Below are 13,053 nucleotides of genomic sequence, written 5' to 3' on the forward strand. Positions count from 1 at the left end.
CCACCATGGACCAAAAGTCCCATCCCTACACCTTTCTTGCCCCCTATTCTAGCTCATTTCTCCCTTTGACCATGGCATGAGAGGTTTGACTTGTTGACTTGTCTTCTTTCGTCACGTAGGATTTCCTACGCCATGTGAGCATCTTGACTCACGCTTGGGAAATGTTGACTTAGTCATCGCCACATAGGATTTACGGTCCGGCCCATATAAGGGTTTTATTTTACTACAACAAGTTATGATTTTAATTCATATTACTTGTCATCAATGCTAAATAAAGTACAGTAAAAGGTTCAACTCAAAAAGTGGTGGTTTACTTCATAATTTGAAACTAGAGAAGAAAGGGAGGCCGGCCTCAGGCAAAGAATCCCGTCCATTTTCTCCCCGTTAGGCACCGGTCAAGACCACGTGGCCACCCTTCTTTGCCGGCGGCCTTTTTATTCTTTGCCGGAGGCCTTTTCTATTCTTTTCCATAGGCATTTTTTTGCCGGAGGTCTTTTCGTTTTTGCCGTAGGCAAAGCCTCCTTTGCTAGAGGCCCGAAAAAAAGCCTCCGGCAAAGACCCAGGCCACAGGCAAAGTGGGATTTTCCCGTAGCGAGGGAGACAGTCTATTTTATCCTAATGCAACACCCCCCTGTCTGTATTAAAGAGCCAACGAGCATAGCTAGCTTCTCTCTAATGACAGGGCATGATGGAAACATGCAATGGAAATGACAGTCAAGCCTATCGTGCCGACTGGTTTTAATTATTGTGTATAGCTTAATTTATGGAGAACAAAATTCTTATTATAGTTTAATCTGTAAAAGGTTCTATCTAGATTGATATTCCTGTAAACGTGAACATGCATGTATGTATATGAGAAGTAAATGGAGAGCTACCCAACTGCATTGTATATACCAGTTACCAAATCATGTTTGCATAGAGAAGGAAAAAGGAGAAAGTTCATCCATTCTTAGATTGAACATCTATCAAGAGCACTAGAATGAAATCCATAGCTCGGGGAAGTTTCTGTCCATAGCTCGAGGAGTAACTTTTTGGTTGACCAAGCCAAACTTCCATTCTGCAGTATTAGAGTTTGTTTTATTATAGAAAAAAAGATTAGATTTTGTTCTATTCTATTACATTTTTTTCGAAAAGGGGGGTCTCTGGCCTCTATTCTACTAGGTGATTCTCCCCGCGCGTTGCCACGGAAAATTCTATATGCACATCTGAATATGATTTTAAAAACAAATGATAATAATATGATTTAATGTAAAATAAATATGAATATTGTAGGACAAAACGATTTTATCATTCTTAACACCTATGCAAAAAAATAATATGTGTGATTTTCACGTGCATGAACATTAACAATTTCGAAAAAAACAAAAAGTGAAGTTTCGTCAACCTGAATATTTGCGGATCTTAGAAAAATTGATATATATATCATGAAAATATGTGTGTTTGGTGAAATATTTATATGCAACGTGAACATGAAAAATCTTAGGTATCAAGATATTAAATTCGAATGAACCATCAAGATTCCTAGTGTACAACAACACATGATGTTGATAGTGATGTGGAGACTTTGAATGTCCATGATGTGCATGATGTGGATCAGTCTGTGGATGATGATGTGGACACTTTGCATATCAAGTTTGCAAACATTAATTGCAGTTAGTGGAGATCCACTTTATAGGTTATATAGATTACAGTCGAGGAGGGGCTACTTTTTTTTGGAAGGCAAAGGATTTAATAATCGTTAGAAGCACAGTACATTATGTGGCGTGATGTCAGCCACACTTACAGACTGAAGAGCATGGCTACAAGGCAGCCAGAGGCTCTGTGGCTATCATTTATACAAGCAACAGTGGGAGAGGTACTCGGACCTGCTCCTGAAGTGGATTTTAGAATAGAGGAGGGGGCCTCCCTACTCTCCCAAAAATTTAACACTGCCATCCTACCAATGGTCTTTTTATTTCTTTGCCACCAAGAGTAGTGTGGTTGGCTGTTTATGTCTTAAAAATCCTAGATGCCACGTGACGACATGAGAGAGTAACAGATAGGGGAACTTGAAAAGGCTAATAGACGAGTGTTAGTCAAACTGTCCTAGAAATAGGATATTTGGAGTTTAGATTTGGCTGCACAAATACAATCTGCACGAACTTGTTTCCCATGAAGTAAAAGACGACAAATGAAACATTATTATTTCACTTCAAATTAGTGCTAGTCTATAAGCTCGCCTTTAGGTAAGAAGTGACTCAATTGTGTAGGCAAAGTGAAAGAGCAAATCGTGTCCACTCCTCTGTTCAGATCTAAGGGAACATACATCACCTGCTGATCCTATATGCTTTTGCACGAGATCCTCTCTTCAGGAGCACAACGACGACATATCTTTTGATAAGACAAGAGAGAGATGCTCAAAGTGGGACGAAACAAGCTAGGATCAGAGCAAGCCTGAAAAACGAAACCACACTCCTTGATATAGCGGATCTTACGGAAAGCGGGATCTTCTCTGGCTGTAGTTTTTTCTTTTTTGTAGCATATTTCTGGCTTTAGTCAAGGACGTTGGGCTCGGCCCGAGCTCGCCCCGGTTCGGTTCGGTTCGGTCCGGCGCAGGCTCGGCCCGAGCTGAGTCGGAATTTTGGGTTTGTTTGTACATCAGCGCCGAGCCTAAATCTTGCAAGCAGCCCAACTGAATCAGCAGGGTTTCATCCACGTCTTCTTTCTTCTTGCTATGCCTTTTCTAAAAAAACTTCACATTTACTTTTCTCCTCTGTCTCCGTCCATGGCCTGATGGCCATCGCTCCATCATCTTCTTCACCTCTCCAAGTAGCCACTTCCCACCTCATTCCCCCGCGTACTTGGCAGTGAGCACCTTGTATAACCCTTTCCAGATTTTATCTCTCCTCCAGCCATGGGCAGCGAGCAGGTCCGCGGTTCGCTGGCCGATGGAGACGGCGCCGAGTGAGGAGCGGCTGCTGAAGGTGGTGTGCGCGTCCCCAGCGGAGCACTTCACGGATACGCTTCAAGTCGAGCATGGGATCAGCTAGGTAACTAGGCAATAGGCTGTGAGGCAACTGTGCCCATCAAGTTTTCGACAGAATGCCCCAACCAAACCATGCATATGTACCGGCGTGCCAGGAAATTACACCGGCAGGAAAGAGCCTAGTGCCTTCGCTTTGGTCTGCAAGCTTGCCTATGAAAGATGACAGGTTCATGCCACCTGCGCAGCCTCGGTAATGTACTTGCTTTTTCGTTATATTTTCCTCTTCATTGGTTTCATCAGTTTCCTTGTTTCATTTGTTTGTTGACTTGTGGTAAACAACAGCCATCTAGGTGACAACATTAAATTAGTATATGCCCCATCATGAACCTTTGCCTTTATCTTACATTACTTAGTCATTAACGGGTATATTCTGGGATACTCGAGGCCACATCAGCTAGAAAATGATGGCACGGTTGTAAATTGCAGCCATGGACATCAGAAGATACTTCACAAGTAAGCTATGGATTGTTTTGGTGGTGCGTCTTCTTCCGGGAATAAAAGATTCCATTTCTGAGGTCCTGAACCAGTTATGAGTGGAACTAAGTGGTGTATTACTGTTGGACAATTTGTTTGGCACTTTTTTTGGGGGAGTCGTCATTGACGCACTCAAAGTCCTGCAACTCATTTTCATTCTTAAATCAAAGAGTTGGCAGCTAGCCAAAGATAGAATCCTTTTGTTCCCCCATAACACAGTCATCGTTTTGTGTTCCCATAACACAGTCATTACCTCATATCCATCCTTCAAGCAAAAGAAATTCTAATAGCTCCATCTAGGCAAGGCAACCATGTTAGAGGGTGTAATCTGGTTGCTAATCCTGAAGCTTGGGGATGCCCTGGCAAATGAAGCAGTAGAATTAGGGTCATCATTTATTATTTATGAAGCATCTGCTCTGCGAGGCCTATTTGGTGAAATACGGAAGATGAAGGAGGAGCTGGAAAGCATGCAGGCCTTCTTCCGAACTGCCGAGCGGTTCAAGGATACAGGTGAGACAACTGTTGCATTTGTGAAGCAAATCAGGGGTCTTGCATTCAATATCGAGGATGTTATTGATGAGTTCACGTACAAGTTGGGGGAAGATCGTGAGGGGATGTTTCTGTTTAAAGCAATTAGGAGGGTCAGGCAAATCAAGACTTGGTATCGGCTAGCCAACAACCTGCGTGATATCAAAGCTAGTCTCAAGAGTGCTGCAGAGAGAAGGCGCAGATATGACCTGAAGGGTGTTGAAAGGTACGCACAATTGACAAGGGTAGGCAGCTCAAATAGAAGATCTGGAGAATCTGTACACTTTAAAAGGGCAGATGATCTTGTGGGGATTGCAGAGAATAGAGACTTGCTGATGAAATGGATGAAAGATGAGGAACAGCGACACATGATAATCACTGTTTGGGGCATGGGAGGTGTGGGTAAGACAACACTTGCTGCTCATGTCTACAACGCCATCAAGACCGACTTTGACACTTGTGCTTGGATCACTGTGTCTCATAACTATGAAGCTGATGATTTGCTAAAACAAACAGTTGAAGAGTTCCGGAAGAATGACAGGAAGAAGGAATTTCCAAAGGACATTGATGTCACAGATTACAGAAGTTTAGTGGAGACAATCCGTTGTTATCTGGAGAAGAAAAAGTATGTTCTTGTTTTCGATGATGTTTGGAGTGTGAATGCTTGGTTTGACAGCAAAGATGCATTTTTTGTTGGCAAACTTGGTCGGATAATTTTCACATCGAGAATATATGAGGTTGCACTACTCGCTTCTGAAGCCCAAATGATTAACTTGCAACCCTTGAAAAATCACTATGCATGGGATCTGTTTTGTAAAGAGGCATTTTGGAAGAATGAGAATAGCGATTGTCCACCAGAACTGAAGCATTGGGCCCAAAAGTTTGTAGAGAAATGCAATGGCTTGCCTATTGCTATTGTGTGCATTGGGCGCCTCCTGTCATTCAAGAGTCCAACTCTTTTGGAGTGGGAGAATGTATATAAAACTCTTGAGGTGCAATTTACAAACAATTGCATCCTGGATATGAACATAATCTTGAAGGTTAGTTTGGAAGACTTGCCACACAACATGAAAAACTGCTTTCTTTACTGCTGCATGTTCCCAGAGAATTATGTGATGCAAAGGAAGTGGCTAGTGCGGCTTTGGGTGGCAGAAGGATTTATTGAAGCAAGTGAGCATAAGACATTGGAGGAGGTGGCAGAAGATTACTTGACTGAACTCATCAATCGATGTTTGTTGGTGGAAGTGAAGAGGAATGAATCAGGATATGTTGATGATTTCCAGATGCATGACATCCTTCGCGTATTAGCCCTCTCTAAGGCGCGAGAAGAGAATTTTTGCATTGTTCTTGATTACTCAAGGACTCATCTTACTGGTAAAGCACGTCGGTTATCAATTCAAAGAGGGGATATTGCACACCTTGCAGAATCTGTGCCACATCTCCGCTCCTTGCTTGTTTTCCAAAATTCTCTAACTTTTGGATCACTTCGATCATTCTCAAGATCTGTTAACTTAATGTCCGTTTTGAATCTACAAGATAGTTCAATTGAGAGTCTTCCAAATGAGGTGTTTGACTTGTTCAATCTCCGCTATCTGGGCCTTAGACGAACTAAAATTGCAAATATCTCACGGTCGATTGGAAGGCTACAAAATTTGCTTGTATTGGACGCTTGGAAAAGCAAGATAACCAACCTACCAGTGGAAATTACAAGGCTCTCTAAGTTGACGCATCTTATTGTCACTGTGAAACCATTGATACCATCAATGCAGTTTGTTCCTTCTATTGGTGTACCTGCACCTATTGGTATGTGGTCTTTGGCTAGTTTGCAGACATTATTACTGGTGGAAGCTAGTTCTGAAATGGTTCGTTACCTAGGTTCTCTGGTTCTTTTGAGATCATTTCACATCAGTAAAGTGCAGGGACGCCATTGTGAAAAGTTATTTGTGGCTATTACCAATATGGTTCATCTTACACGTCTTGGGATCCATGCAAATGATGACCAGGAAGTTCTGCAACTCTATGCACTCAGTCCACCTCCATTACTTCAGAAGCTTTTCTTGCTAGGGACTTTAGCTGAAGAATCCTTACCTCGGTTTTTCATGTCGATTAGTAAACTAAAAAGCCTCACTATTCTACGACTTGTCTGCTCAAAACTTCAGGAAGATATGTTTTGTTATCTTGAGGAACTACAACAGTTGGTAAAGCTTCAACTTTATGATGCATTTGATGGCAACAAGATGTACTTCCGAGCAACGTCATTTCCAAAGCTCCGAGTACTGAAAATTTGGGGAGCTCCACATCTCAGTCAGATGAATATAGAAAGAGGGGCAATGTCCAGCTTGGCTGATTTGAAGCTCCTACTCTGTCCGAAGTTGAAGTTGTTGCCTGGTGGCGTTGAACATCTGAGCACCCTTGAAGAGCTAACTTTGGATTCTACTGCAGAAGAGCTTGTGGGCAGGGTTCGGCGGAAGAAAGAGGGAAACATATCTCATGTCCAGAGAGTTTATATTGGTTTCGTCAGAAACGGTGAGCTGGCTGCGGAGAGGATTCAATAAATGCATCTCCATCTAGACTGTTACTCTCTTTTTTTTCTATATAGTGAAATCATCTAATGTACTCAGTAGCATGGAACCTTCTGTTTCTATCCACTATATGGTTTGTTTTCTGCAAGTTGAAGTCTTCTTGTATTCACGTTGTGTTCTTCTATATCCACTATAGTACCTCAAATAAGTAAGGACCATTTATCCCTTCCAATCCAAGGGTTGCAAATTACTTGTAATCCAGCAAAATCGTTTGGGAGTAATTGGCCAACACAAACTATGCAGTTACTTATGTTTTCCCTTCATTAACAGCTTTGTGTTTCAGTGATAACTTATAGAGATTCTGTTTCCCCTGAAAACTTCCCTTCATTTAGCAAAGAAAGATTGGTGGGTAATCATATATTTATTGTGCCGAAATTATAAGTCATCAACTCTTGGTTTCCTTCTGTTGCAGTTTTCATCTTTGCTATTTTAGTTTCACCAAGGGGATTAACTATTAGTAAAATGGCTTATTGGGACAATCCGCCAGGTCAAATGTGGAAAGCAAGAAACAAAGCTGCTATATCATAACAAAAAATAGAAGTGTCATTTGTAATTTATGCCCCATTAGGAGGTTTTGCATGTATTTCAAATACTTCACGATCCAGAGATTACTTAAAAATACCCTGATGGTATCCTCATTTCACTTATTTGTTATGTTCTATTGATGGCGGGTCCTGTTACATTCTTTTTCTCACTGACAGAGAACCAAATTCCTCGTTATAAATAAATACGGAAAGAAATTTTCCTTCCATGGGCTTTCCTTCCAATCCCAAAATTCCGTTGTTCTTCCTCCACTCAATCATGGTTCATTTCTGTCTGAACTTTGGCAACCATCCGGTTAGAACCGCAGGAGTATAGTATCTGCTGCACTACCAATGTGAAGCCTGACTTGGCTTGAGATTCTTATTGTCCGGCCATAAGTTATACTACATGATACCCCACACGTTGTTGCGGCAATTACTTTTGATTATTCTGAAACATAAAGCATGCATGCAGCAAATATGATATTGCGGATCGTAACCATCAGAGAATTGCAATATTAGAAATTCAAATTAGACTCTTGCATCAAATATCTTTAATAAAGGGAAAGTAAGGTAAAACATTATGATATGTATATGAGGGAATTTTCAAAAATAAATCTAGAGAATTAGGAAAATACTAACATTAGCAATTGTAAGTAATTGCTAATGTATAGTAGGGGCACTATACTTAGCAACTTGGGTATCGGGAGGATACAATGCAAAGCCATGCCCTTAGACAACACTAAGCATAACAACACGTATCATACAGGCCTTCGGGATTGGTAATACACGTATATAGAAAAATTAGAAAAGGATCGGGCCGGTCACTGATGAAATTGTTCTGGTCATAGTAAGTAATGTGAGCTGAAGACCAGAGTTGGAGGAACAATGTAGTAGCATGTGCGGGACACGCGTCCAACGATGAACCGGAGAGACATCTCTGCGCGCGAGCAAGTCATGTCCACTCCATGTATCCTCGACGCACACGCCTCCAAGCTCCGGGCGGCGGGCGCCATCCAATGATCAGCACACGCCTTTGCTTGTTCACCACGCGGTCGCCACTGTCGCCAGCCTCCTCTGCATCGACGCCTACCACCCAATCGTCAACGCCAAGCGCTCGTTCCTTGCCTCATCTACTCAACCAAGCGGCTCGTCGAGCTCGTCGCCGTGCGTGCCCTGTTCGTGCTCGTTGTGGCTGACAGGAGGAACGACATCGTGGAGGATGCGTGGCTGCCATGGTCGCGCAGGTGGCCAGAGGGCCTGGACTCGTTTTTGGCCATGATCGTTGCAGCCACTGAAGTCTGAAGGCCAGGCCGCCAAGGAGAAAACGGAGCCCACGCTGCTCAATCTGGTCTTGGCCACAATGAGCGCTGCAGTCAAGTGAAGTGGCGTGAGCTCCACATGCCCGGGATGAAGAGGAATGCGCGTGAACTCTAGATCTGAGGCCTGGAGTGCGGAATCAAGATTGGAGAGCCGGATTTGGGGATTTCTCATAGCAAGAGTGCCCACGGACGGACCCATATATATGAGTTGAGAAGGAAACCGAAGCAGAGGATAAATGACCAAGATTAACCATCGATCGCATCTTTAATTCCAAAGGAGACTCAGTGCAGATTTACTGTTGAGAGGAAGATGAAAGGAAACATAATTGAGAAATAAACCGAAGCAGATGATAAATGAAGTGCCCCATGGATTCAAGATGGCGCACGGGCCCGGAAACGTGCGCGCAGTAGTTTGGGAGGGCAATCGACCCGCAGGGGAGCGGCGCACAGCGGGGCAAAGATCAGGCACATGAGGAGAAAGGGGAGCACGGAACGGCAGCAAGCGAATGCTGATTTTTTTTCCCGCTACAGAGACCACATCGGCGGAAGCATATCCAAACTCTAACGACGTGGGAATAGAACAGACGCGAGGGAACAACGCGGTGATAAAAGCGATGACGCTGACATGGATATGCTGATGCTAAGGTGGATAGGCTGCATGTGCAGCTTGCTAAATTAAAAGCATTTAGTGGGCTTCAACTTTATAGGATCGCTGCTGCCACTGAAGTCTAAAGGCCAGGCCGCCAAGGAGAAAACGGAGCCCACGCTGCTCAATCTGGTCTTGGCCACAATGAGTGCTGCAGTCAAGTGAAGTGGCGTGAGCTCCGCATGCCCGGGATGAAGAGGAATGCGCGTGAACTCGTGAGCTCCGCATGCCCGGGATGAAGAGGAATGCGCGTGAACTCTGGATCTGAGGCCTGGAGTGCGGAATCGAGATTGGAGAGCCGGATTTGGGGATTTCTCATAGCAAGAGTGCCCACGGACGGACCCATATATATGAGTTGAGAAGGAAACCGAAGCAGATGATAAATGACCAAGATTAACCATCGATCGCGTCTTTAATTCCAAAGGAGACTCAGTGGAGATTTACTGTTGAGAGGAAGATGAAAGGAAACATAATTGAGAAATAAACCGTCATCGGTCTCTGGAAGTGCCCCATGGATTCAAGATGGCGCACGGGCCCGGAAACGTGCGCGCACAGTAGTTTGGAGGGCAATCGACCCGCAGGGAAGCGGCGCACAGCGGGGCAAAGATCGGGCACATGAGGAGAAAGGGGAGCACGGAACGGCAGCAAGCGAACGCTGATTTTTTTTTTTCCCGCTACACAGACCACATCGGTGGAGCTTTTTTCCCAGCCGTGGGCTGCGAACCTGGCCCAGGCGGAAGCATATCTAAACGCTAACGACGTGGGAATAGAACAGACGTGAGGGAACAACGCGGTGATAAAAACGATGACGCGACATGGATATGCTGATGCTGAGGTGGATAGGCTGCATGTGCAGCTTGCTAAATTAAAAACACTTAGTGGGTTTTAACTTTATAGAGTTTATAGATTTAAAGAATGCATTTTCGGTTGCCCTAATTCCAGTTTATTTTTCAGGAGAATGCACCTTGGCGGCACACGCCATGTCTTGCATCTTCGACTTCAAGCCATCTAGCCATCTGGAGAACTGTCAGCCTAGTGTCCGGCCACTGAATTTCACGCCACCATTGGGTACCATACCATGTCTTCCAAAGAATCGACTGTTTGAGAAGCTCTGAAGGAAAAGCTTGATCAACGGAGGGTGCCGTGTGAGTAATTTGGACGCAAGTAACAGCAATGAAATATTTCCAATGAAACCCTTTCACAGTTTTGAAATGAAATAATTTCGAAATTCAATGATTGTCTGATTAGGAGATGTGATATTGTTCCAGTGTTAATGATGGAATTATTTGAGTGTCTGAATTTCGTTGATGATGCCATTGCAACAAGTGCATCCTTCCTGAACATGTTAAAAGATTCATGCATGCAAGTGCATTGCCATTGTTTTGTACCAAAAGCTGTCAGATTGGGCTCGGCAAGATTTGACGAAGATTTTACTTGCCTTGGTGGACTCAGGTTCCAACATGATAAACAATTTCGTGGCTGAATATGATTCCTCATTCCTGAAACAGTACAAGCAGAAAACTCTGATACGTTGGAGGTTCGAGTATTGAGGATTTCGAATTTTGTTTTATCATTTTGAACTTTGAAGGAGAAAACTCCAGAAGCAGTACAAGCGGGTTACAAGCCCCAGGAGTACAACAAAGAGTAATAGGTTGCTTCTCGCGATTCCTGAAACTCTTCATTTCGGCCTGACGTCGAGTTGTTCGAGTGGAAGATCTTCTCCCGGTAAATTTTGGTGACGTCGAGTTGTCACTGGAGGTGAAGCTCACGGCTGCCATATACCTTGTGGTAGCCTGATTTACGCCGTATATATTTGTATAATGGTAGGAGAAGACAACTTTTTTTTGGCCTTCTCTTATATGTGTTCCACATCATCTATAAAAGGATAATAAAATATGTATTCCAGTATGTTATCTTTTAATGTCATATCTTGCAATTAATGCTTTAATGAATAAGATGAACAAAATAAATGTGATGCAACAATGAGAACAATTTTATTATCTTTATTGTGAAGATATCATCTTTCAGTGAAGAAAAGCTTATACGTTTTTCATTTCTTTCTCTTTCACGTTAGCAATTATCCTATTTGGCAATGTTAGGAGAAGTCTCCCATCACCCCATTGTACATGGCTTTACAGCAATCTAATACTACCGAAAGTATACAATTTTGATTATTTCAGTTATTTCGTTTTTAGCCCCGCTCGCTCGAGAATTTCAACAAGCGCAAATTCCGTTTTTAATGGATCCAAAGATTCTTTCTCAGAATGATTGCCAACTAAAGGATTTGATTTTTTTCGTACTCCCAATTTATTTACATAACTAAATGTAAGTACAATATAAAATAAAACAGTGTATTTTCCCATCACGGAAAATGAGTTTACAGACTTGAGATGAGTCTTTTAATTGTGAACTCCATCTCAAGTCTGTAAACTCATTTCCCGTGACTGAGCCTGGGGTATTAGATTAGCAAAGCCGGGGCTTGAGATGAGTCTTTTAATTGTGCATATTTTTTTCTATTTGCATCAGATAATTAGCCAAACAACTAGTTTATTGTTACAAAAGATTCATGCTGAAATAATAATTCTCTTCTTACAAGTTTTTTTTGACGGAACTCTTCTTACAAGTTGATTCAGAACATCCAAAAAAGTTGATAAATTTTTCTTACTAATCATAACTATCTTTTTGAAAATAGTGAGATTTCCTATGTTTTTCTGTTCATGCATTCCAAACTGGTTTCTACGAATTTTTTGTGTGTTCTCTATATTCTTTTGTTTTACGGCTGCGTTCCTATCGTATTCCTATGTTTTTCCTTGATCCTGCCTTTTTCTATTACCACATTCCAAATAGGTCTTGGGTCATCCCGGTTCAAATTCCAGAACCATGTTTGCCAACACACTCCCCCTAGTGCTAGGAGACAAATTGATCTATACGATCACTGCATGTGCCAAAAATTTCTGTACATGATCTGGATCCCATCTTCGTGCGGTTACACGACTCCGATGGCATGACGTATGGCATCATCAAACCATAGACATGTTGACGTGGAAGTCATGGCAAAACCAAAAACGACGACACGTTGCAGGTCATGTATGAGGATATATTTCCTCCATGCTCCAGATATACTCTACGACCTAACTTCCATTGGCCAACAACATTTTAATGGCTCATTTTTCCTTTCCCAAATCACCCAGCAGGCCTGAATCTAGTTTGATCAGTACACCTCCGCACCGCTTGGCTCTCTCTCTCTGACTTTCCGAGGGCGGTGGGCGGTGGCAAACAACATTAATGGCTCGTTTTTGCTCTAGCTTTGCCGCTGGCTGTGATGCTAGTATACATCACGTTGGCGTTACCATTTCCGTTGACACCTAATGTAACAGATTAATTTTAGGTTATCTCCTAACATTAATAAATATGAAATCTGGTATAATGAAAAAATTGTCGTGTCTTTGTAGCATAAATAAATGAATCAAAATTAATGAAATAAATATTATGGAAAGAGAAATCTAATACGATGGGAAAAATTGTCTTATCTTCCTTTAAAAATCATATCTTAATTAAGAAAGCTCATATTCTTTATTTCTTTCTCTTTCACATCAGAAATTATCCTATATGGCATTATAAGAAAAAGTTGATAACCCTATTGTACATGGCCCGACAACAATCTGGCCCTGTTGAAATTATAGAATTTTGGCGTATTTCGGTTATTTTGAAATGAATACCAATTAAAGAATTTGATTTCTTGGCACTCCCAATTTAGATAACTGCCATATATAACGAAACAAGTGGTGGCGTATTTTTGTTTATCAGCCAGTAAACTATTTCCAGTCGAGGCAATGGGTTTATCTTTTTTGCGAGAAGAGGGAAAGGGTTTATCGAACGAAAAAATGTTTTTCTTTATATGTGCAGTGTTAAGCCCAAAACCCTTGATTAGGTATACCATGGTTGCATTTGTGGA

At 42.2% G+C, this 13,053-nt stretch overlaps 1 protein-coding gene across 3 annotated transcripts; it reads left to right on the forward strand.

Annotated features, from left to right (window-relative positions):
- Positions 1-2,230: 2,230 nt before the first annotated feature.
- LOC100837590 (disease resistance protein RPM1) lies at positions 2,231-11,011 on the forward strand. 3 transcript variants are annotated; one of them, XR_002965623.1, is made up of 2 exons: positions 2,231-3,215; positions 10,053-11,011. XR_002965623.1 is itself a non-coding variant. In XM_010236343.3 (2 exons), exon 2 carries the CDS (start codon positions 3,811-3,813, stop codon positions 6,580-6,582), a length of 2,772 nt encoding a protein of 923 aa, XP_010234645.1. In that variant the 5' UTR covers positions 2,654-3,215; positions 3,452-3,810; the 3' UTR covers positions 6,583-6,859. The 3 variants fall into 3 exon arrangements, 2 of the variants coding, with proteins under 2 accessions (XP_010234645.1, XP_024318165.1); XM_010236343.3 differs by lacking the exon at positions 10,053-11,011 and adding an exon at positions 3,452-6,859 and having other exon boundaries at positions 2,654-3,215; XM_024462397.1 differs by lacking the exon at positions 10,053-11,011 and having other exon boundaries at positions 2,661-2,808; positions 2,892-6,859.
- Positions 11,012-13,053: the final 2,042 nt, after the last annotated feature.

Source organism: Brachypodium distachyon, chromosome 3 (assembly GCF_000005505.3).
Source record: "Brachypodium distachyon strain Bd21 chromosome 3, Brachypodium_distachyon_v3.0, whole genome shotgun sequence".
NCBI classification, from domain to species: Eukaryota; Viridiplantae; Streptophyta; class Magnoliopsida; order Poales; family Poaceae; genus Brachypodium; species Brachypodium distachyon.

Excerpts from the sequence above, each read along its gene's own strand:
- LOC100837590 (XM_010236343.3), top strand. The coding sequence starts at position 3,811 with ATGTTAGAGGGTGTAATCTGGTTGCTAATCCTGAAGCTTGGGGATGCC.